This window comes from Lissotriton helveticus, chromosome 3_1 (genome assembly GCF_964261635.1).
Source record: "Lissotriton helveticus chromosome 3_1, aLisHel1.1, whole genome shotgun sequence".
NCBI lineage: Eukaryota > Metazoa > Chordata > Amphibia > Caudata > Salamandridae > Lissotriton > Lissotriton helveticus.
Genome location: NC_136061.1, coordinates 123549659 through 123570939, shown reverse-complemented (window position 1 = coordinate 123570939; position 21281 = coordinate 123549659). Strand labels below are relative to the sequence as shown.

General features: G+C 44.8%; 1 protein-coding gene across 1 annotated transcript in view; it reads left to right on the top strand.

Annotated features, from left to right (window-relative positions):
- Positions 1-21281, top strand: part of TMEM97 (transmembrane protein 97) — a 94337-nt gene that overhangs the window by 7805 nt on the left and 65251 nt on the right. Inside the window, exon 2 of the mRNA XM_078679348.1 lies at positions 12261-12405. Coding sequence (XP_078535474.1) covers positions 12261-12405 — 145 coding nt within the window. The remainder of the gene's footprint in view (positions 1-12260; positions 12406-21281) is intronic.

The following is a 21281-nucleotide window of genomic DNA, read 5'->3' as shown; positions in this document are numbered from 1 at the left end:
AAGAATACAAAATGCCACTAATTCGGCGAAAGAATCCTACTTGATTGTCAAGGAACTCCTCAATATTCCCTCGGCACCCGCTGATTCCCACGCCCCTCCGGACAGAAGCAACGACCTTGCCTCCTTTTTCGACTCAAAAATTTCGCGGATACTGGACTCTCTCCCCACCATCACCTCCCATAATTATGTTGATACAGAGGTCTGCACTCACAGCCCACGGCTGTCCTCCTTTAGAGCAGTCTCCCTCAGTGAGGTCATCTCCACGTTAGCCAAAATGAAAAGTGGCTCACCTCTTGATCCGGCCCCGACCAGACTTTTAAAATCTGTGTCTCCCAGCATATCCCCTACCATCAGGGATCTCATTAACATCTCCCTCCTCCAAGGCGCAGTGCCTCCCAACTGGAAAAACGCGGTCGTCAAGGCCTTGCTTAAAAAGCCCCACTTGAACCCGGGCGACATGACCAACTACAGACCTATATCACTCCTTCCCTGTATCAGCAAGTTGGCTGAGAAACTTGTTAATTCGCAACTCTCCCAATTCCTTGAGACCAACAAAATCCTGCGTCCATCCCAAACAGGCTTTCGGCCTGGCCAGGGCACGGATACAGCCCTCCTCTCCGTCATCGAGGAGTCAAGGTGCATTCTGGATTCAGGAGGATCAGTGGCAGTGATCCTCCTGGACCTCAGTGCCGCCTTTGATACGGTTGATCACCGCGTCCTTTTACATCGCCTGGCCAGGGCAGGAATTGTGGGAACTGCACATGCTTGGATTGACTCCTTTCTATCTGGCCGTTCATTTCAGGTGTGGGACGGCAACTCTCGCTCAGACCCCCTACCACTCATTTGTGGAGTTCCCCAGGGGTCTTCGCTTAGTCCCACCCTGTTTAATGTCTATATGGCCCCCCTGGAAGATGTCGTGACCCCCTACGGGATAAAAATAGTAAACTACGCTGACGACACCCAACTTGTCGTCTCTCTCTCCCAGCTAGATAAACACCCAGACAACCTGCTGAACTGTCTCCAGGACATTTACACCTGGATGTGCGAATCCTCCCTGAAGCTAAACGGTGCAAAAACCGAGGTTATGCTTCTGGGCAACAAATGGTCCTCCATCCCTCCTTCGGTTTGGCCGGACGCCTTTGGTGAGATACCCACACCAAAGACAGAAATCAAAACGCTAGGTGTCTGGCTGGAACCGACCCTCACCATGAAAACCCAGGCTACCAAGACCGCTGGAACATGTTTTGGCCTTCTGCGGTCAATCCGCAAAATTCTCCCCCTCCTTCCCCCCCCTCCAGGAAACTCCTGGTTCAAGGGCTTATCTTAGCCCGGATTGACTACAGCAACGCCGTCTACCTCGGCGCCCCGGATTTCACCCTGGCCAAACTCCAACGTGCACAAAATGCTGCGGCAAGGCTCATCATGAACCTTCCTCCCAGAGCCTCTGCCAAACCGGCCCTCAAGGCTCTGCACTGGCTTCCGGTTCGCCAGCGAGTGGAGTTTAAAGCCATGTGCACCAGCCATAAACTCATCAATGGTGCCGGCCCAGCCGCCCTGAAAGACCTAGTCGCCCCATACAAAGCCCCAAGAACACTGCGTTCTGACGGTGAACATCTGGCCATCGTCCCAAAATTTAAGAAAGCTCGGACCGGTGGACGTCGCTTCTCGGTCAAAGCCTCTGCAGGCTGGAACGCACTCCCCCGCAATCTGCGTCTGGAACCCTGTCACGCCCTATTCCGGAAAAAACTAAAAACCTTTTTATTCCCCAAATAGTTCTCCGGCCCTTCCTCCTCCTGGTTCTTACAACTCTATAGCGCGGGGATGCCTACGGGTCACCAGGCGCTTTATAAATTTATAAATAATTAAGGAACCCATGATTCCTGCTATATGAGTGACTGTGAGTAACTAATGACCATATGTATCATCAACCTGATTTGCGATTCTGAAATAGCGTTTTTTTTTTTTTAGAAATCGCTATTTCAGAATCGCAAATAGGGATGTATGTACAAATTTGCAATTTTTTTGCGAATTCTTAGTATTCCTTAATTGCGATTAGCAAATTGCGAATCGCAATTAAGGAATACTTTCCCATTCATTTCTATGGGCCAGGAGGCCCATAGGAATGAATGGGAAGTTATTCTCAATTTGCGATTCGCAATTTGAGAATCGCGTACATGCCCTTAGGGCACATACATGCCCTTTGGGCATGTATGTGCGTCATATGGCACTTAGAAAAACGCAAAAATTTGCATTTTTCAAGGAATTCGTAAATTACCACCAACTTGAAGTTGGTGGTAATTTGCGATTCCTTAAGGACAATTTGTATTTTTTTTTGCTTCATACATTGCATTTAAGGAATCGCTAAATTTGCGATTCCTTAATTGCAAAATAAGGAATCGCAAATTTTACGATTCCTTGTTTTGCAGCAGATTTTCCTTAATACATACCATTTAGCAAATTCGCATTCGCAAACGCGTATTTGCTTGATACATATGGCCCTAAATGTATGTGCTGCTCATTAACTGAGCTAAAATGAGATGACGAGTTGTAGACCGCACGACTAAGCTCACAGACTCGAAGTGCAAATGTACACCTTTAAACCCAAAGTAAGCTCTTTTGCAGGCCTGCAGATCCCTCCACCCCCAGAGTAAGTGCAAGATGCCGCTTTCTCTTTGATGCAGAGTATTGCAGTGTGTGATAAGATACAGAGAGGCCTTGTGCAGGCAGGGCAGCCTAGGCTGTCTGGTGACTTAACACTATGCCCAACCTTCGAGCAGCACGTTGCAAGAACCTTGGTACTTACAGGTAGGTTATCTGCACTTAGGCACACTTGGGTTGTACCCGAAGAGTACAAGGTCCTTCGTGTGAGTTCAGATTGTGGGTCACACTGGATGACGGTGCCTTTCAGAGGTTTATTTACTTGGCATTGATAGTAAAGTTCCAGCTTATTAATGTTTAACTTGAACTTTTTTAAAACAGTTTGGAAACCCGGCCATTCAGACCACTCCAAGTAGTGACTTGCTGCACAAGAGACCCAATTTCCCAAAGAAGGGGTTTTCTATTTTTTAATATCTCCACCAGGGTTTTTCCAAGCTGTTGGTTTGAATCAGTAAGATTGTGTTTAGTGTGGTCAGGCCGCTCTGCCATCCCTATAGGTGACCCCCTGAAGTGTTACCATGCTTTTACAAGCACTCTTCCTATAAAGGCTAGAACCCTCGCACATTCTGGCCTGGATCTGACCTGGTTTCTGCTAAATCCTGGTTGGATCCTTTGATATAAAGGTAGAAAGTTATCCCATTCCCCCAGTCCTATTGTCTCTGATTCTGTTCTCCGTTCCTTCTATTCCGGGAGAGCCCATTCTTTAAACCCACCCCTCTTGGCCTCGATAGTCCGACCCTGCAATACCCCTGTCAGCAACGAGCGATAATGGTATAAACTTTATTATACTATAAAGGAAGGCTGATTCTGTGAAAGGTGTCCCTTCAAATGCCCTCCAAGCAACACCGTCTACTACATCATACCTAATGCGGGCAATTGACATGGAATTAGATCTGGTTGAAGAACGCACAGACCAACGTTCAACGTCAGTCATAAGCCCCACCCCCCGCACGAGTGGTAAATACAGGCCATGAAATTAAACCCTGGGGGGCATTCATAAAAAAAAGTTGCTACGGCCTTGATGGGTTTAAATGGCAAATAGTGCGCAGAACAAAACCCTTGTAGTAGCACTAATCCGCAGCTGGAAGTAATTGTTGTATAGCCAGGGTCTACAAATCCCCCTCCGACTAAAATGAAAAGAGAGAAGTTGTTAGTAGTAAGAGGCTTAACGGTCAGAGCTGCCGATTGTAGTGCTGGGCAACCAGGTTCGAGTCTCGACGTGGGCTCAACAACCTGTGATTCAGTGCAAATCACTTATTCTCCCGGAGCATACCAAAAAATGAATGTGTCCTTGTGTAATATAACTTATTGCTCATGTAAAGCGCAATACCTTCAGGTCGAGTTCCCGCTATATAAAACAGCAACAACAAAAAAATAAAAAGAGAAGGGGGCCCACTTGATGATCGGCCCCCTGTAGAGGAAGAGGTCTGCCGGCCCCTTAGGAGCATTGATACACACGGGGAAGACGAGTGTGCGTCGCAGGGAGAGCACCTGGCACGCGCCAACCTTAATAAACTCTGCACAACTTTTTTTAAATATTGGGGCATCAAATTGGCTGAATTTTTTATTGTGATATGTGATCGCCTGAAATCTATTGAGGAAAAGTTGTTCCTAACAAACACCCACCCAGTAGGGGGCCAGATGGGCAATATGTGAGGAGCCCCGCAAATTGCTAATTTGGAAAGACTCCAACCTACTGAGGAGCAAGTCGGACCTATTCAACCAAGAGTAAATTTAGATCTGTCCCAACAAAAAAAACAAATATTTATACAGTGATATGCAGAGTCGAGAGACATACCGTTTCATTCTAACCCTTATTTGCATTTGGCTCCGGCTTGCGCACTTATTGTGGTAATTTTAAGTAACTCTCTGCCTCTGGGCCCTGGGAAGTCTGAAAATGTGTTTGACTTAAAGTTGAAAGTGGTACATTGGCTCATGCAAAACTCAGGGTGGCGAGAGCACCTGCATGATGTATTTGTTTTTGTAAAAAGAATTCTGAACATTGGGTATACTCCGAGTAACCCCCAAACAGATTGGGTAGTGGTACATTTTAAGGTACCAAAGCTTGTGGCGATACTTTTAAATCGCCTCACCCTTACAAACACAAGTACCAATGGTATCCAGGCCCATTCCCCGCGATTCTTTTATAAATCATTGAGAACAGTTCCTAGGCCCCTAGTTCTTAATGGGGTGAGGTCTGGAGGCCACTTGGGTCCTATTAACATGGATACACAAAATCGTTTCGTGTCTCCTCTATGCAGGTGACTCAATGCATATAGTGCAAACAGCAAATGGGTTACAGCGGCTCTTGGAATTTTTATGGCATTAATGAGCAATTTAGAATTAAAAGTTAATTTTGATTCTCCTCAAGGTTGGGTACCAAAATGGCAGCGGGTATGCTTCTTTTGTATAGAAGTATTCCAGTGCGGCTCTGTGGTGCGGGAGTGTGGGGTCATTTTGATGTTGAAATTCTTCGGACCCTAGAAAATAGATTTGTAAATCGTATGCTTTCAACCCCACCTCTTTAGCCTCACTCATTGGCCATCATGAGCTGGGCCTAAACTATCTTGAAGATGTGGTCCATCTGTCCCCTTTACTTAGGTGGGTTGAGATATGGTTTTCTCCTGAAATTGCCTTTTCGAGGATGATTCAGCAGGACTGCCTGGCTCTGGATGGGGCGGATAGAATTCTCTAGCTGTTTTATGTGAATCAGTCTTTGGAGAAATTGGGTCTTAAAGAACTCGATGTTAAACTCACAATGATAAATTCCCATAGCAAGGAATTAGTTAACTCTCTGTATCTTATTTTCAGTTCCACAAGAAGGCTTTCAAAAGGTTATAATGTGCCTACAGTAAGAGCAGACCAAGACTTGGGACCAACCAATGCCTTGAAACCATATCTTGCCTTCTTCTACAACACCCAATTTGGATTTTATTTAACTAGACTGGGGTTGAATACTGTATCCATTTCTGTTGTGCCTTTCCTACCCAGAGCACTTGTTTACATTTTTACCCAACTGGCCCTGCGATAACTGCACTCCACAAAGCATTATACATTTTTTTTGGTTCTTTGTACGCAGTTCCTCGGAAGAGGTTTTAAATACCGGTTTTAAAACTGTCAAAAAGTACCACACAGAAGTACTTTGATTTTTTTTTTTTACAACAATTGTGCTTTGTACAGACATGTACAGCCCGGTCTGGTGGCTTAGTGGACTAATGCAGCCACTCCAGGTGCCTTTGTGTACGACCTCCTGGTCACCGGTTCAAATCCGGGGGGTCCACCCAGCCTCTCATCCTTTCTGAGGTCTATTAAATGAGTACCATTGAGTTGGGTAACAATACACATCTGTTATTCAGCGCCAAGATATCCCGCTGGGGGTGAACGTGCGCTCTACAAATACTTATTATGTTGTAAATTGTTTTAGAAGTGCCTTGTATATTAGACGAAGATATGCACATTAATTTTGCTGTACATTTTAGTCTGTTTTTAAATTAGATGCCACTTTAAGATGGATGTAATTATATAGAAGCTTTGAAATGTCTGCTGATTTTGCACATCCTGTACAGTTCACAGTTTTTTCTTATTGATCATTCTATTTTTTTTTATTTTCTTTTGATCAAACTGATTATGCCTGACCGAAATAAAATAATATTGGTTGATTGACTTTAGGAATGGTCTATTTTTAGGACAGGAGACCGTGAAATAGTTAGGGGTGGAGGGTAATAGTGTGTGTCCATGAGCGGAAGACGTCATTTTATATATAGTTTGTTTTAGGCGAATTGCTTTTTAAAGGTGTTAACACATTTGTTACAAAATGATTAGTATAATGCTCTGTATTTGGTAGCAGGGCTAGAAACTTGAAGTCAAATGATGGCGTGAAGTCTGCTATACTACAAGTATGCTTTGCACAATACAGTCTGTTCTGCTGTGATAAGATGTATCTGCTTGTTGCATCTAAGCCAATTTAGTTATGAAATAATGCGCACTTTCATAATCTGCCTCTGATAAGTTATTCAGTTGATACTGTTAGCAGTTGATGGGGGTCTGTCATCGTGTGCCGCACAAATTTAAATAAATACACTTATGCAGTGTGTTCTTCTACAGGTTGTAATATTGTGTACACTTTTCTCCCAAGACCAGACAATAGAAGGTATCTCCTTATTTCTCAGAGTTGATAGCTGAACTCCTTGGATTGTGAACTTTATCAAGAATAAGCATCGATTTATAATGTAATAATTCAGCATTTATTCCATTTTTAGGTCGTTTCTACAAACAGCCTTTAATTGTCTGTTGTGGAAAGACCTCCTTTGAGGTGTACCACATTGATTGGCTTTCTTGTCACTCTAGTTTGCGTGTTTCTTATTTAATGGCTGTTCCTCTGACTCTTGTGTTTGTTCCTCCCATGGAACATAGTTCTTTTTTAGCTTCCTTTAGGTGGATTGATCCAATCAGGATTTGTATAGCGTGGCTGCTTCACCCGCGAGTGTCTCGAGGCGCTGTGGGGTCCTGCTGCGGGATTCCGCTGTCCGTTCTTATTGGTTGAACATCAAGGTTTTGAAGTACGTCCTGGATGGCTTATAGTCTTCCTCTGGGCATATTCAGGAAACTACTTTTTAGATTTCGCCTGCACAGTGCTTGCGAAATTTCTTGTATAAAAATAAAATCTTTAAATTGGCTTAGAAACCGCCCATTGCATACCTTTACTTACCATTTGCTGATTCCAGTATTGCTCTAATTTGATTGCTTCTGGTTGGTCAGCACGTTGTCTGCTTTCACTTTGCACGCCTTCCTGCACTGCACTGCTTGTCTGTGCCGTGGAGCAAGGCCCAAATACAGCTCCCAGTCACTGGCCAGTATTCTTCCCTTGGCTACGCAGTCTGAAGGTACTTAAAACATTTTTTTATTTGCTATCTAACACTCCATACGATTACTTCTACAGGCCATCTCCTCCCGACGCTCTTCCCACATGGATATAATAAATAAATAAATATATATATATATATATATGTGCAAAAGAAATTCCTCACACAAAAACAGTGAGAAAAAAGAGCCACTCCGGTTTTGAGATGCACCATTGCGAACTGTAATGGCACAAAAGACGCGTTTCGACCTCTCTCTGGCTCTTGGTCACATGACCAGGTGCAAAGTTCAAGAAGTAATATAGTGGCAGCATCATGCACGACCCAGCGTACACATAACAATGGAAAAAAGACTGTACGGACATTGTGAGTGATTTAGCAAATAGTGTAAAACACTAGAAATACAAATGAAAGTTTGAATCACTGTTCATGATTATAATTGATTTTGCATACATGTCTGTACATAAAAGGGAAATTAGGCAAGAACAGCGATTTTATCGTCCGATATTGAGGCATACTGAGTATCGTACATGAAAATCGTTATCGCTTGGTGCGCATATGCTTTCAGTCAGTGTAATCTGCCAAATACCTCATATCCAGCAAAATTAATCGGACACATGGTTCAGTAAACAGTTTTGTCCATTTGCTATTCAGAATGATTCGCGAACCCGTGAATCATGGTAGATGTCAATAATACAGTTGAACGAATAAAGAATATGAACCGAGAACCACAAAACAGTAAATGATATCCGTACAGATAATATTTCTGTAAAAACATTAAAAAATAATAAGGAACATCTCTTGAACCTTAACGAGTCAGGCCTAGGGAGGATATCTATCTATCTATCTTCCACATTCCTAGCACAGTACGGCCAGCACACTGATTCTAGGAGTTACATGCTGTTCACAGATCACGTCTTGTGGCCGCGCAGTAAGTGCACTATCATCACTGCACAGTAATTCCTCAATCATCGCATGGCGTGCTTGGCACTAGGGCTTTGGGAGGGGCAGCCGACCATCAGGAGGCCTGCCCCTCCCGGGTGATTTTGGGCCTTTTGGCAGCCAGAGCCAGTGGGCTTGTTGGGCTGCCCTGGGCTACTTTTGGGCTCGTTGGGCTAGGGCTGGGCTATTTTGGGCTTGGTTGGTATATAGCCGGCCATCTTAGGTCACTGGCTACCGTTTGGTGGTTTGTGACACGACAGCCGACTGAGTGGGTTTTTGCGGTGGTAGCTTTTGTCCCTCTCTCCCTCCCCAAGGAAGAGTAGGGGTTGTTTTTCCAGAAGCCAGGGGGGGGGGAAGGGGGGGGGGCAGCCTGTTTTTTGAGTCTATACCCCTTTTATTTTGGACAGTTCGGTTGGGAACAGGTGCTTGGGGATGAAGCTTGTATTTGGGTTGTCGCTGAGAGCAGGTGCTGGTGTGGCTCACAATGGAACTATGGGGGCGTTTTCCCTGGGTCATTTTTGGTACAGCGGTGTACAGTTACAGTTTATTGGTTGGGAAGGTCACTCCGGGAGCACGCAGAACGGGGAAGGAGCATAGGAAGTTTACATAGTTAGATAGGTGAAGAAAGGTTAGGAATTTGCAAGTTTTGGGGGTTTATAATTGTTTGTAGGGGGAAACAATTTTAGGGGAGGGGGTGGGGGGTAAGGTAGAAGGACAATATTTAGTGAGGTTTAGTTTTGTACGGCACAGGCCAAGGAATGTTTGATGTCAGGTGCACCTGTTTCCAATTAAGCAGCCTTTTTCACACTAACAAGCTAGTCTGTGGTCTGTGCTGCACCTCTCTTGGCCCAATGATGGCATCTTACCAGAGAGAGAGGAAATTGAACTGCTGACTTTGTTCACTGGCTGCAGTAAAAATGTTTTCAATATACAGCTTCTGGAATACACTTTCTTGTATCCCTCTATCCGCAGTGACAGCTGCAGCATACTGGGGCCCTAGTCACTCCATCATGGCAGCAGCTTTGGCTTAAGTTCTTGCAGGATGCGCAGTACCAGCAGGGTCTGAAATTTGTCAACTCCCATGCTGGGCACATTCAAGTGACGTAATGAGGACTGAGGCACAGATTTTGTGCTTGTTATTGTATTTTATTTTGCTTTGTGCTGAGTACAGTGGCCATTGTTGGAGTTTACGAAGACAAAGGATGCAGGTAGCACCACACAGATGCAGTCCAACTACATGTTTAGAACATAACGTTGTTATCTCTTTTACTTTCCCCTCATTTCTTCCCTGCTGCTTTCCGGTTTATCTCCCCCACTCTTCCTTTATCGCCTGTTCCTCCCCAGCACAACAAGCATTGGCAAAGCCAATAAGTTACGCCTATGTAAAATCTGTTGGCTTTGTCGATGTTTTTAGGTCTTGCCTAGGCAGCTCTTGCGCGATCTCTTCAAGACATGTTGTATTCAGAATATAGGCTTTAAGCTCCGTCCATGTTTTTAATTGGTTCCTGTGACTGTCTTTTGGAAATGCATTTTTTTTCTTTGGTTAATTTCTTTAGTAGACCCTCCTTTTCTACTGTTGTAACCTACCATAAGGAATGCCCCTGTTACATGTGACCATACTCAGTACGTTTTATTTACAGTTTCGGAGCACTCTTTTTTTTTTTTTTTTTAATGACTTCTTTGTTCTTTGTTGTAGCTGGTGTTACAGGCGCGACCGCTACGCACTTCCCTGACACTTTGTTCCTGTAATTTGAGTTGCTTTTTAAAATTATATTTCAATTGCTTAACATGCACTGCTCCGTAAGAGTGTCTGCGTTAAAGCATTTTAATATACATATTTTTTTAGAACGCGCCACACTGCGCTTCATCTTTAACATGTCAGCTGCCGCATTTCTTTTGTTCTGCACTCTGCACCCAAACATTTTTTAAATTACCTGCAGACGTGTTCAAATTGTTTTGTTCCGCCCCCTGGACGGGAGCTCTTGAGAGCTCAGCCCGGTGGCGCTGCAAGCTGGCGGCATGCGAGGCGAGGGGGCACCGTACACAGCACCTCTTCCGAGCAGACAGCCCGGCTGCCAACCCTCCTCCTACTTCAGAAGCTGTTGTCTGTTTCATTGCAGCTATCTTTCCTTCCCTCCACCACACCATTATTGTGTTCTGCTCGATGGATGGGAACTCTTTATAGCTCAGCCCAAGGGTGCTCAGAGCAGGTGGCAAGCTTGCACCGTGTGGCGCTGCTGAGTAAACAGCCCGGGTGCCAATCCTCCTCCCACTTCAGAAACTCTGATGTTGTTGCAGCTCTCTTCACTCCCCTGTCCCACACCTAGTCGCTCACATTCTTCAGGGTTTACTGTGTAAGTCATCAATAGTTTACATTTTAGTATTTAGAACGTACTGTTAACATGCCTGTCTGCCAAAATCCTTTAATAAGTTGATAGCAGAGTAGTTTCATTGCGAGCCAATAAAGGGAAGATACTATGTCTCGAGACCACTCTCCCACCCCGTGCCAATCGTGTTACTTTCCTGTTGCCATGTTGGCTCCATCTAAACTCTGTTGTGCTACTTCACAAAAAAGACGGATTTGCAACTGCACAGATTATCCTCTCCACCTGCCAAGCTCTCAAAAAACCATTCCCTCTTAGCACGTAAGTATTAAGAGCCGGTTGATAACAAAAATGAACCCAGTGGTAGAGCTTCGGCTAGCTACAAATAGCAATAGCGCTGTACAAAAATGATCACTCAACTACAAACAAAGAAAAAACAGAAGTAGAACAAATTGTCATTTACATTGCCAATAGCTCTAAGTTTCCCAAACGCGAGACCGATTGCATTGCAAATGTTTGTTTTATGTGTTGCAAAATGGCTTAAAGTAAAAAGAAAAAGAGTCACAGCGCTTATTTTTTTGTTTAAGCCATGTTTCATAGCAGCTCAATTGTGCAACATGTAAAAAGAAATTAGCAAATACATATCGCATAGGCGAAATCGATTGGCTTTACTAATGCTTATTTTTCTTTCAGCACTCCATGAGCATGTACTTGTTTTCTTTTCCTGCCCCTTGTACACTGCACTCATAGACCTGTACTTCCCTGTGCTTCCCTCTCTTCCACCTCAGCCAGAGCTTGACCATTGCTTCGCCCCATCCTGACTTTTTTTATTTATTTTTGTTTAATTTCCTACCACTCCCGTCCCTCAAACTTCTGGCCTCAAGCCTGTCTGTTGCTCCCCGCCCACTGCCTATGGTTGCCCCTGACCTGCTCCGCTGTTGTCCCCTCCACCAGCTCAGTTGTTACCCCCATTGCAGTTCTATAAAAAACATTTTCTTTTATTTGCTTTCATTTCTTTTTTTGCGAGAAATCAGCTGATATTTGCTGTGAATGCCACTCCATTTTGCACATATATGAAGGTTTTTGCTTCTGCACCATTTGACGTACAGCATCGTAAAATGATAATTGTAATAGTAAAAAAAGGCAGCTGTGTTATGCCATATCTGCAGCATGCGTGGTGTTGCATATATATATATATATATATATATATATATATATATATACACATACACACGCGTCATCACACATGCACGCCTTTGCGCTGTGTTTTTTCTTAGGCCGAAGTTGGAAAGGCGGGACCTAGTGGGTTTGCTAACTCTTGTATTATATTGTTGACCGCATATATCTATCTGTTGCCAGCATTAGATATACCACTCAAATAAAAGTTTAAACATTCTAGTTTTTGTCCTTCTTTTTCATTTTTGTTTATCCCGTTCATGATGGTTTCATAGCTTCTTTCATTTGTTTTTTACTTCAGTTGACAGATCTGCTGAAATGGTACACAGTGAACTTCAAAGATCCCTTAATGCAAGACCCCCCAGTGTGGTTCCTGACGTTTGTGTACTGTGAAGCTCTCCTTCAGCTGCCCTTTTTCCCTGTGGCAACATATGCATTCTATAAAGGTGAGTGCAAACTTTTAACTTTTCTTTTACCGTGACGGGTTATAACACTGTTAGGACGCAAAAGTCGTCTGTATGGTAATAGACGTGCCCCCCTACTTTGAGTGCCCAACTGTATTTCTGTCTGGATCCCTAATGCTGATTTTTGTCGTCATAGGCAAAAACTGGTCATATGTGTGCACCAGGACATTGTCCTGTCTTACGGATTGTGTTCTTGTTGGGCTGGGAAGGGTGCCCAAAGCCCTACTCTCATAGTGGTGGAAGGCTACTCACCAGGAGTTAAGCAGCACAAGTGCATTGGTGGCAGCATACGTGTAGTGATCAGTAGGTGTGAACATCTCCTTTTTAACCGGTGTCATAGGAGTGAGGTCTAGAGACTTGCTCTCCTCTAAAGTTCTGCTGCTGTGCTCTTAACTCACGCTTGGGCTAAATCAGATTAGTGTGAAGTGCTTTGCAGCGCAGAAGTACTGTACTGGCACAGTTGTGTTTGTACCTTTGAGGATTGCAGTACAGGGATAATGCAGTACTGAACAATGTGTGCATGGTGTTTGCATTTGCTGGATGTGCACGTGCCTGTGAGTGGTACTGTACCTGAAAGATATAGTGCTGTGCGGTGCCTGCATAAAAATGCATGTGCTGGATGTATGTGTACCTGTAAGTGGTACAATACATAAAGCATACAGTGCTGGGCAGTGCATGCATGTTAAATGCATATGTTGGGTGTACGTGTGCCTGTGAGAGGTACAGTACATGGAGATAAGGTACTGTGCAGTGCATGTATACGGTATCTATGCACTTTGTGTAAGTGTGTCTTTGAATGGCACATTACATGGAGGGCCATGGGATCCATTTGGAAGACCCAGGCCTCCATGGTGAGTGCATGCAGAGTTGGTAGAGAGACCCTGTGAGAAGTTGGCCTGATGTGCAGTGCTCACTATTCTAGTGATCACTATATATCAGTCCAAACAACCCTTATTGATGATTGGTTGTAAGTCAACCTTATAGACCAGCTATCCTAGTAGCATGGATACGAGCAGTCTAAGGCTAAGACTCTAGAGGGCGTGTTAAGCCAGCTGTTTTACCATCACATTACCCCTTGAACACCAAGTGAAAGGACACCACACAAGTTGTTATGAAAATAAACAGTATATTTATTTATAACAAGACTACCCTGGCTCTTTATGAGACAGGGAGCTAAGCACACAACAAAACTCTTACGAAAATACTTTAAGTCGCACAATTTACACAAATGCCCGAGGGGCACGAAAAACCATATACTACAAAAATGGAATGCGAATTACTAGCAGGTAAGTAACGATTCTCAGAGGCTTTAGAAACGCTAGGCCTACAATACTGAACACTCAGGTTAGGAGCAGGAGGCCTAGGGACGCCACGTGCAGAGTGGGAACTCTCACGCGTAAGGCGGGAAAAAGTCTATGGAAGCTAGAATTCACAAAGTTACTGTTCTCGGGCGAACCCGACTAGCTGGGACGAAAACGGGAGTGGATCCGAACACTTGGAGTGTTGGACTATGCTGGGGCACCGGAGTGCTGGATTTACCTAGCCCAGAGGCTGCGGCTGTATAGGGTTCAAGTTGCGTCGGGAACCCACGTTGACGGACCAGGAGCCTGAAGAAGAAGTTGCTGGCAGGCGGCCAGTGAAGAAAAGTTCGAAGAGATCCAAGCCTGGATCAGGGAAGAAGAAAACCTGAAAGCAGAGGGGACCAAGTTCTGAATCACTAGCCAGTGATTAAGTAGGCACCAGGATGGCACCGGGCGAAGTCACCGCAGTCAGGTGAGTGGGCGCTGCTGGGCTCTGCAGTCTCTCGGACCAGGAGGCGTTGTCGGCGACCAGGATGGAGGTGCGAGCTGTCCCACGAAGGTTCTTGCTGTCGACGTCGCTGGACCCAGGATTGGGCAACAAGTCTTGGCAAATGCAAGGCCCACGCGGTGGACCTAAAATGGCGTCTTGAGTGGACCAGGAGGGTCCAGGGTGCTCCTCTTTTGGAGGGGAGCAAGGGCTAGTCTGGAGCAACCAGACCAGCAGTGTTAGTTGTCGTGGAGCGTCGTGAGGGGGCCACTAGCCAACGGGCAAGCGACCTGGACAACGCGGTGAGCAGCAAAAAGCAGAAGGGCCCCACGCCGATCTCGTGGATGCAGGGGGGCTGGACTTCGGTGCTGGAGCTGCTCAGGGTCGGGGCTTCTCTTACCCCAAGGCACTCAGTCGAGGGTCACTCAGGCGTCGTGCTGGACAAGCGTCGTGCAGTTCTGAAGATGGCCGGTCCCTCGAGGTCTCGTCACACCCACGGATCACAGCTGGGCTGATGATGTAGGTTGAGGTCAGAGGTGCCAGGGAAGCCGGTTCTCGTCGTGCTGGAGCAGTCTTGATCCGAAGGAGAGACTGGCAACAAACCGCGATGCTTGGTTGGTGCCTGCTGCTGCAGGGTGACTACTCCTTAGTCACAAGGGAGAATCTTGGGAAGAAGTCTTGAGTTCCTTTCGTGGAAAGTAGTTTCAGGATTCAAAGATGATCTAATTTGGAAGGGGGCCTGCTCCTACCTTTATCCTGAAAAAGGGGGCTGGCACGCGACTAAGTCCTGCCCTATGGGTGGGACTAGGAGGGGGGTGGTTACACCCCTCTCCTTTGGCGGGCTTTCCCCAGCTCAGGGTCTGGTGTGCCCCTGGAACTGGTTCAAGCCGGCCTATGTATGTAAGCAAAAGTTCCCAGGCAAGCACAAACGTAACTAGCAGGTACACTTGTAGATAGAATTAACTACAATGACATTAGACAAAACTGCTTTTTCCAATACAATTAGTTTTAATTATTCAAATATGCATAAAAAATTCCTATGATAAAAATGCATTACAATGTTCAGAGTCAATGCAAACTTCATTGTAATTATACATGATCTAATAGTGATAAAATTTGATTAAACATTATAAAAAATGATGGTTTCCTGTCGACGCGTTTCGACACGTAAGTTGTGTCTTCCTCAGGACTGTACCATCGATGTTCTGTAAAAATAATAATTGTAAATATATTTTTACTATACAATTTTCTTCCCTGGAAAAGCAGTTTACACTTGTTTATATCATGTTCCTTGTACCGCTAGTCAAACTTTCAAATCTATTGATATACCGCATTATGCCTCAACATATCAATGTGAAACCCACGCGACTATGTATAAGCATCTCCAAGATAAGGCATTACCTATTTTAAATGCTTATATAGTGTCCATATCAATTGTTCGACATAATAACAATAGAGCACAAACTTGTCTTCACCTTTTTTCCCACATTATTGACATTTTGCATCTACATTCAAAAAATGCCTAGTGGCCTTGATGGTTCATTGATGACTTAAAGACAAACTGCAATCGAACAATAATAATTTAAAGACATATTCTTTGTCTTGTCAGGTTGGCATAAGTATATACTGTGCTGTACATATATACATAAAACTAGATATCGGTAAAGCCCAATCCCGTGTAGGTCTGCACAGTAGTAGATTTAATACTATGCAGAGCATGCCATCGTATTACACAACCGTGCATTCATTTCACTCCCCCGCAGGAAAGGTTATCCAACGAGGCCCTACAGTGAATAGCTACTACTTCTTTAGGGGTTGTGTGTTATAAGGAAGTTTAAAACATAAGAACTGGCTTTTACCTGTATGCCAGTTTCTACATTTATCAATTAGTTCACACCTGTTGGCTTTAACTGGTTCCTATCCGAGGGACAGATGTTTCAATTATAGACATACATTGTAATAGTCTATCCCTTCCCTATCCTAGGCAATTATTTACTAAATCTGTCTCACCTTTTAGTGTGTTTCAAAAAATGGCGTTGATTTTTTTGAATGGGATTTTCTAAGGGCGAATTACACACCGACGTTCCCCCAATCTGCCGGTGAAACGGCACTTAGTATCTGGAATATTTTTGAAAAACAAGTGGTATTATATAGATTGATAAATTTAGTTAGGTCCTTATATTTATATAACATCTTTAACACTCATGTATGTTACCTCGTAAATGGTAGTATCTGTTCGTATGATGATATTAAAATATATTTTTTCTCCACTGTATGACACCAAGAGACTGGGGACGTTGTAAAACGCTAGTATTGCCGACCCTAGAATAGAAAGCAATGTTTGGATGTTATAGGTGTGATTACTTTTCCTTTTTAGTCAGGTTTGGGGACCTAGCGGTTTTGCCGACCTAACTACATGGAGTCACACTTACTGAAAGAATTAGGTTGGACGCGTGGAACAGCGGGGGGACAGCTCGACCTCACAGGATACAGTTCCTCCGTTCGGTAGCGTATTCAATAAACAAAGCTCTATGCGGACCCCAGCAGCTGAAAAAGCAGAGTCCTAATTTTAGATAAATGGTCTGTACATCTATTGGTTCTCTCTAATCGAAAAACAAAGCGGTTCTTACCGATTGGGCCCCACGACACATCTCCTACTCAAAAGGTTAAGTATGGCGTCTGGATAAACAAATAGACGACCAAACTTGACAGAATGCAAATTGTCCGTTAGGCGGCGAGTCAGGTGAAGGCTGCTCCAACGGGAAACCGTCAGCTGTAAGAACGGAGTCCTGAATTAAAAAAACATTTTTGTGTCTCTATAGACTATCTCTCTAAAGTAGCCGGGCAACAAAACAACGCCGATAAATCTTACCAATGTGCACACAGAGATGCGCTTGATTGAATGGAGAGGTACGGAATTTCTGTAATTCGTGTTGCCGCAGGTCTACACTAAAAGGCAAAAGAAAGCGGGCGTTACCCAAAGGGAGTTCACAGCCCGTGTGCACACCATGGTTACGAGTGTCCCTAACGCTTATTTACTCTTACCGTTGTCCCCGGGCTGTATGTCACGGAAGTGGTCTTGCTTCGGTCGGTCAGAATTCGAATACGTGACTCCATGGGCCTTTTATGTAAACGGACTGGCTATTGGTTGATGCAGCCCATTATATTTAAAGCGATATTGCGCTTTATATGCGGCTACCTTTATCTTCCGCCCTAGACTCCTGGCAAGGCGATGCAGCCCATTATATTTAAAGAGATATGGTGCTTTTTAGCAGCTACCTCTATCTTCTGCCCTAGACTCCTGGCAAGGCGATGCAACACAAATGTGTGTTTGTCATTCATCTCCTATTGGGGCAGGTCTAACGATCTTTATCTAGCCGTTCCATGATTTCTATCCCCTTTGCCCCCAAAGAAGTGGGGGGGGGGGGGAGGTTTAGGGGCGGTTATCCCAGAGAGGAACACACTTCATCTATAAATCCAACATGGATTGAGACAACAGTATCTCATGGGGTATTTTTGGGGCGGTTATCCCAGAGAGGAACACACTTCATCTATAAATCCAGCATGGATTGAGACAACAGTATCTCATGGGTGTCCCAACGCGTGTATCTGAAATAGTATTGAGGCTTATGGACACCTCATTCACACATGGTTGGAATGCTTATACTATTAAAGAATGGCATTCGACCAGGGCAAGTCATTGTTCAGGCCTTGCGAAAATGTTTTAAGTGAAAAAATCCAGAAGACTTCTTTCTTCTTTCTTATTTTCTCACCACCTGCATCCTCGGATAGATGTATTTTCTCAAGAATGCGCCATCTGATGTCCGATGGGGCATGGTGATATTCTATATAGTGACTCACTAAGGGGGATGTTAATTTCTTTGTCTTAATTGCAGATCTATGTTCCGTCAGGCGTGTTCTGATCATGCGGGCAGTTTCACCAACATACCCCTTGTTGCACGGGCATAAGATCAAATAGACAACATTACTTGTCTTGCAGGTCCAAAGTTCCTTTGCTGTAATTTTGTAGTCATTATGTATTAAGGTTTCTCCTGGAATGATTCCATCGCATGACAGACACGAGCCACATCGAGACGTGCCTTTAAAGGCATCAGACCCTGATATGGACTTCTGTATGAAGGGAAGTCTTGCCGTTGGGCTATCAAAACGTGATCTGACTATCAGATCTTTCAGATTCTTGTTTCGCCGATGGGCATACATCGGTTTGGCAAGTTTAGGTTTAGTTGGGTCTGTATTTAACAGGTGCCAATTAGCATTGATGGTTTGTCTGATAGTAGCATTCAGTGTGGAGTGCTTAGTGATGCACACCAGCTTAGGTTCTTGAGTTGGTTTATCCTGCTTGAGAAGACTCTCCCGGTTATAGAACCGGGCTCTCTTGTATGCTTCACGCACCAGACGACGTGGATAGCCCCTATCTATGAACTTCTGTTTCATTTTTACGGATTGTTGGTCGTAATCTTTAATATTTGTGCAATTTCTCCTTACACGCAGGAATTGGGAAAAAGGGATTCCATCTTTCTGACACCTAGGATGATAGCTGGAAAAGTGAAGGAGGGTATTCCGCGCGGTGGGTTTCGTAAATAGATCCACCTCCAATTTATTGGACTGATTTTTAATGTATATGTCCAGAAATTCCACCTGGGATCCGTGTACATGTGAAGTGAACCGAAGGTTGCTATCAGCCATGTTGATCCAATGGAGGAATTCTCGTAGAGTCTGTTCCCCATCGGTCCAGATGAAAAAGATATCATCTATAAACCGGTACCAATGGGAAACAGACTCGTAGAAGGGGGCCATTTCATTGAATATATGGTGAGCCTCAAAAAGGGCCATATATATATTTGCTATGGACGGAGCCATGGCTGCCCCCATGCTCACGCCCTTGGTTTGCTGGTACATATGGTCACCAAACTGGAAAACATTTTCTCTCAATACAAGGTTGAGACAGTCACACATAAACTGTTTGTTACATGGGATATTATAGAGATCGATAAACCACATAGTGGCCTCCACAGCCTCTGTCTGGGGGATGTTGCTATATAGAGCCTCAACATCAAGAGTGACTAAAAGGTCACTATTAGTGTTGAAGGGAAGATGCTCTATCTTACTGATAATTGCTCCAGTGTCTTTAATGTACGATGGAGACAGTTGTACATATGGTCTCAGAATGTTATCTAAATACTTTGAAAGTAGTTTCAGGATTCAAAGATGATCTAATTTGGAAGGGGGCCTGCTCCTACCTTTATCCTGAAAAAGGGGGCTGGCACGCGACTAAGTCCTGCCCTATGGGTGGTACTAGGAGGGGGGTGGTTACACCCCTCTCCTTTGGCGGGCTTTCCCCAGCTCAGGGTCTGGTGTGCCCCTGGAACTGGTTCAAGCCGGCCTATGCACAGTGAGCACCGGGGTGCCACTTGCAGTCACCTTCCTCTAAAGCCCTGCCTACCTAGAATACACAAAACCCTGTCTGGGACGGTGCTGGCACCGCCCCTGGCAGGAAACCCTTTGTCCTTGCCTCCTGCTCTGGGAGGACTCCCAGCAGCAGGAGGGCAGACTTGTGTCTCGGTGGCAGCATCCATTTTGTGGAGCTAAGGCTCTGTCTGACTTTAACCGGGGTTATAGGTTACATACATGTCGTGTCCCTCTATGATATGATATGATAGCCCATTTATACCGCGCAACAATCGCTCCAGGGAGCATCTCGGCGCCAATGAGAGGTCAACCTGATGTCAAAGTTGCCATTACTGCTTGAATTGATCGGGGCCGGACTCACACTAGTGCTCTGGCAACTATATCTGGAAGGTTGTAAATCCAGGTTTTTAGTTGTTTACGGAATTCTGATTCCTTGGCCAGTGCTCTGAGAGGTGGGGGAAGGGCGTTCCAGGCTTATGCGCCAGTACCGCCAAGGATTTGCCCCCACGGGATTTAAGTCTAAACCCTGGGACGATCAGTAGGTTGGCGTTGGAGGAGCGCAATGCTCGGGTCGGACAGTATCTAACAAAGTTTTTCCTTAGGTATAAAGGGCCAAGGTCATGGACAGCTCGAAAAGTAATTATCAATAGTTTGTACAGGACCCTCTTTGTTATGGGCAACCAGTGTAGAGCATTGAGTGCTTGGATGCTGAGGATTTTCTCGGCCATTTTAGGACCAGCCTTGCTGCCGCATGCTGGACCATCTGAAGTTTGTGAGTAACCGCCTTATTGGTTCCAGCATACAGGCTGTTGCAGTAATCTATGCGTGAAGTAACTAATGCAACAGTGACGGTTTTCCTCGCTACAAAGGGCAGCAAGTCAAAGAATTTCCTGAGACTCTATCACCCCAAAACAGGTGCCTGCCACTTTTGACGCCTGCTTTTTAAAGGATAAGTCGGAGTCAAAGTGTACCCCAAGATTACGAGCTGAAGAGGTGGTGTGAGGCGGTATTTCTGCCTTTTCAGGCCACCATAATCTGGGAATAAATTCATTCTTTGGGCCTATAGGCATGATCTCAGTTTTGCCTGGATTACATTTAAGGTGGTTTCTCCGCATCCAGTCAAAGGTGGCCGTAAGGCAACATTTGAGTTTTTCCTCCCAAATCTGGTTGTCTTTATCCATTACCAGGATAAGTTGGGTATCGTCGGCATATGCTATTACATCTATGCCAAAGGACGATACCAACTTTATCAGAGGCGCGGTGTAAACATTAAATAATGTCGGGCTCAAGCTAGAACTCTGAGGTACTCCCGTCGAAAGCGATTTCTCGCTGGAACGGAAGTCCCCCAAGGTCACCACTTGTCTCCTGTCACTAAGGAAGTTTCTTATCCACTCCAGGGCTATGCCTGAGATGCCAGATGTTATTAGCCGGTCTATTAAGATGACATGTGAGACCGTGTCGAAGGCCGCCGACAGGTCTAAAAGTATCAGGACGGCCTTCTTTCCTTGGTCTAGGGCAGATCGGATAGACTCAGTAGTGAACAGGAGAGCTGATTCCGTGGAATGTTGAGTCCTAAAACCTGCTTGATTGGGGTGCCAAGCTTCACTGTTTTCCAGGAAGCTGGTAAGTTGTTTATTAAC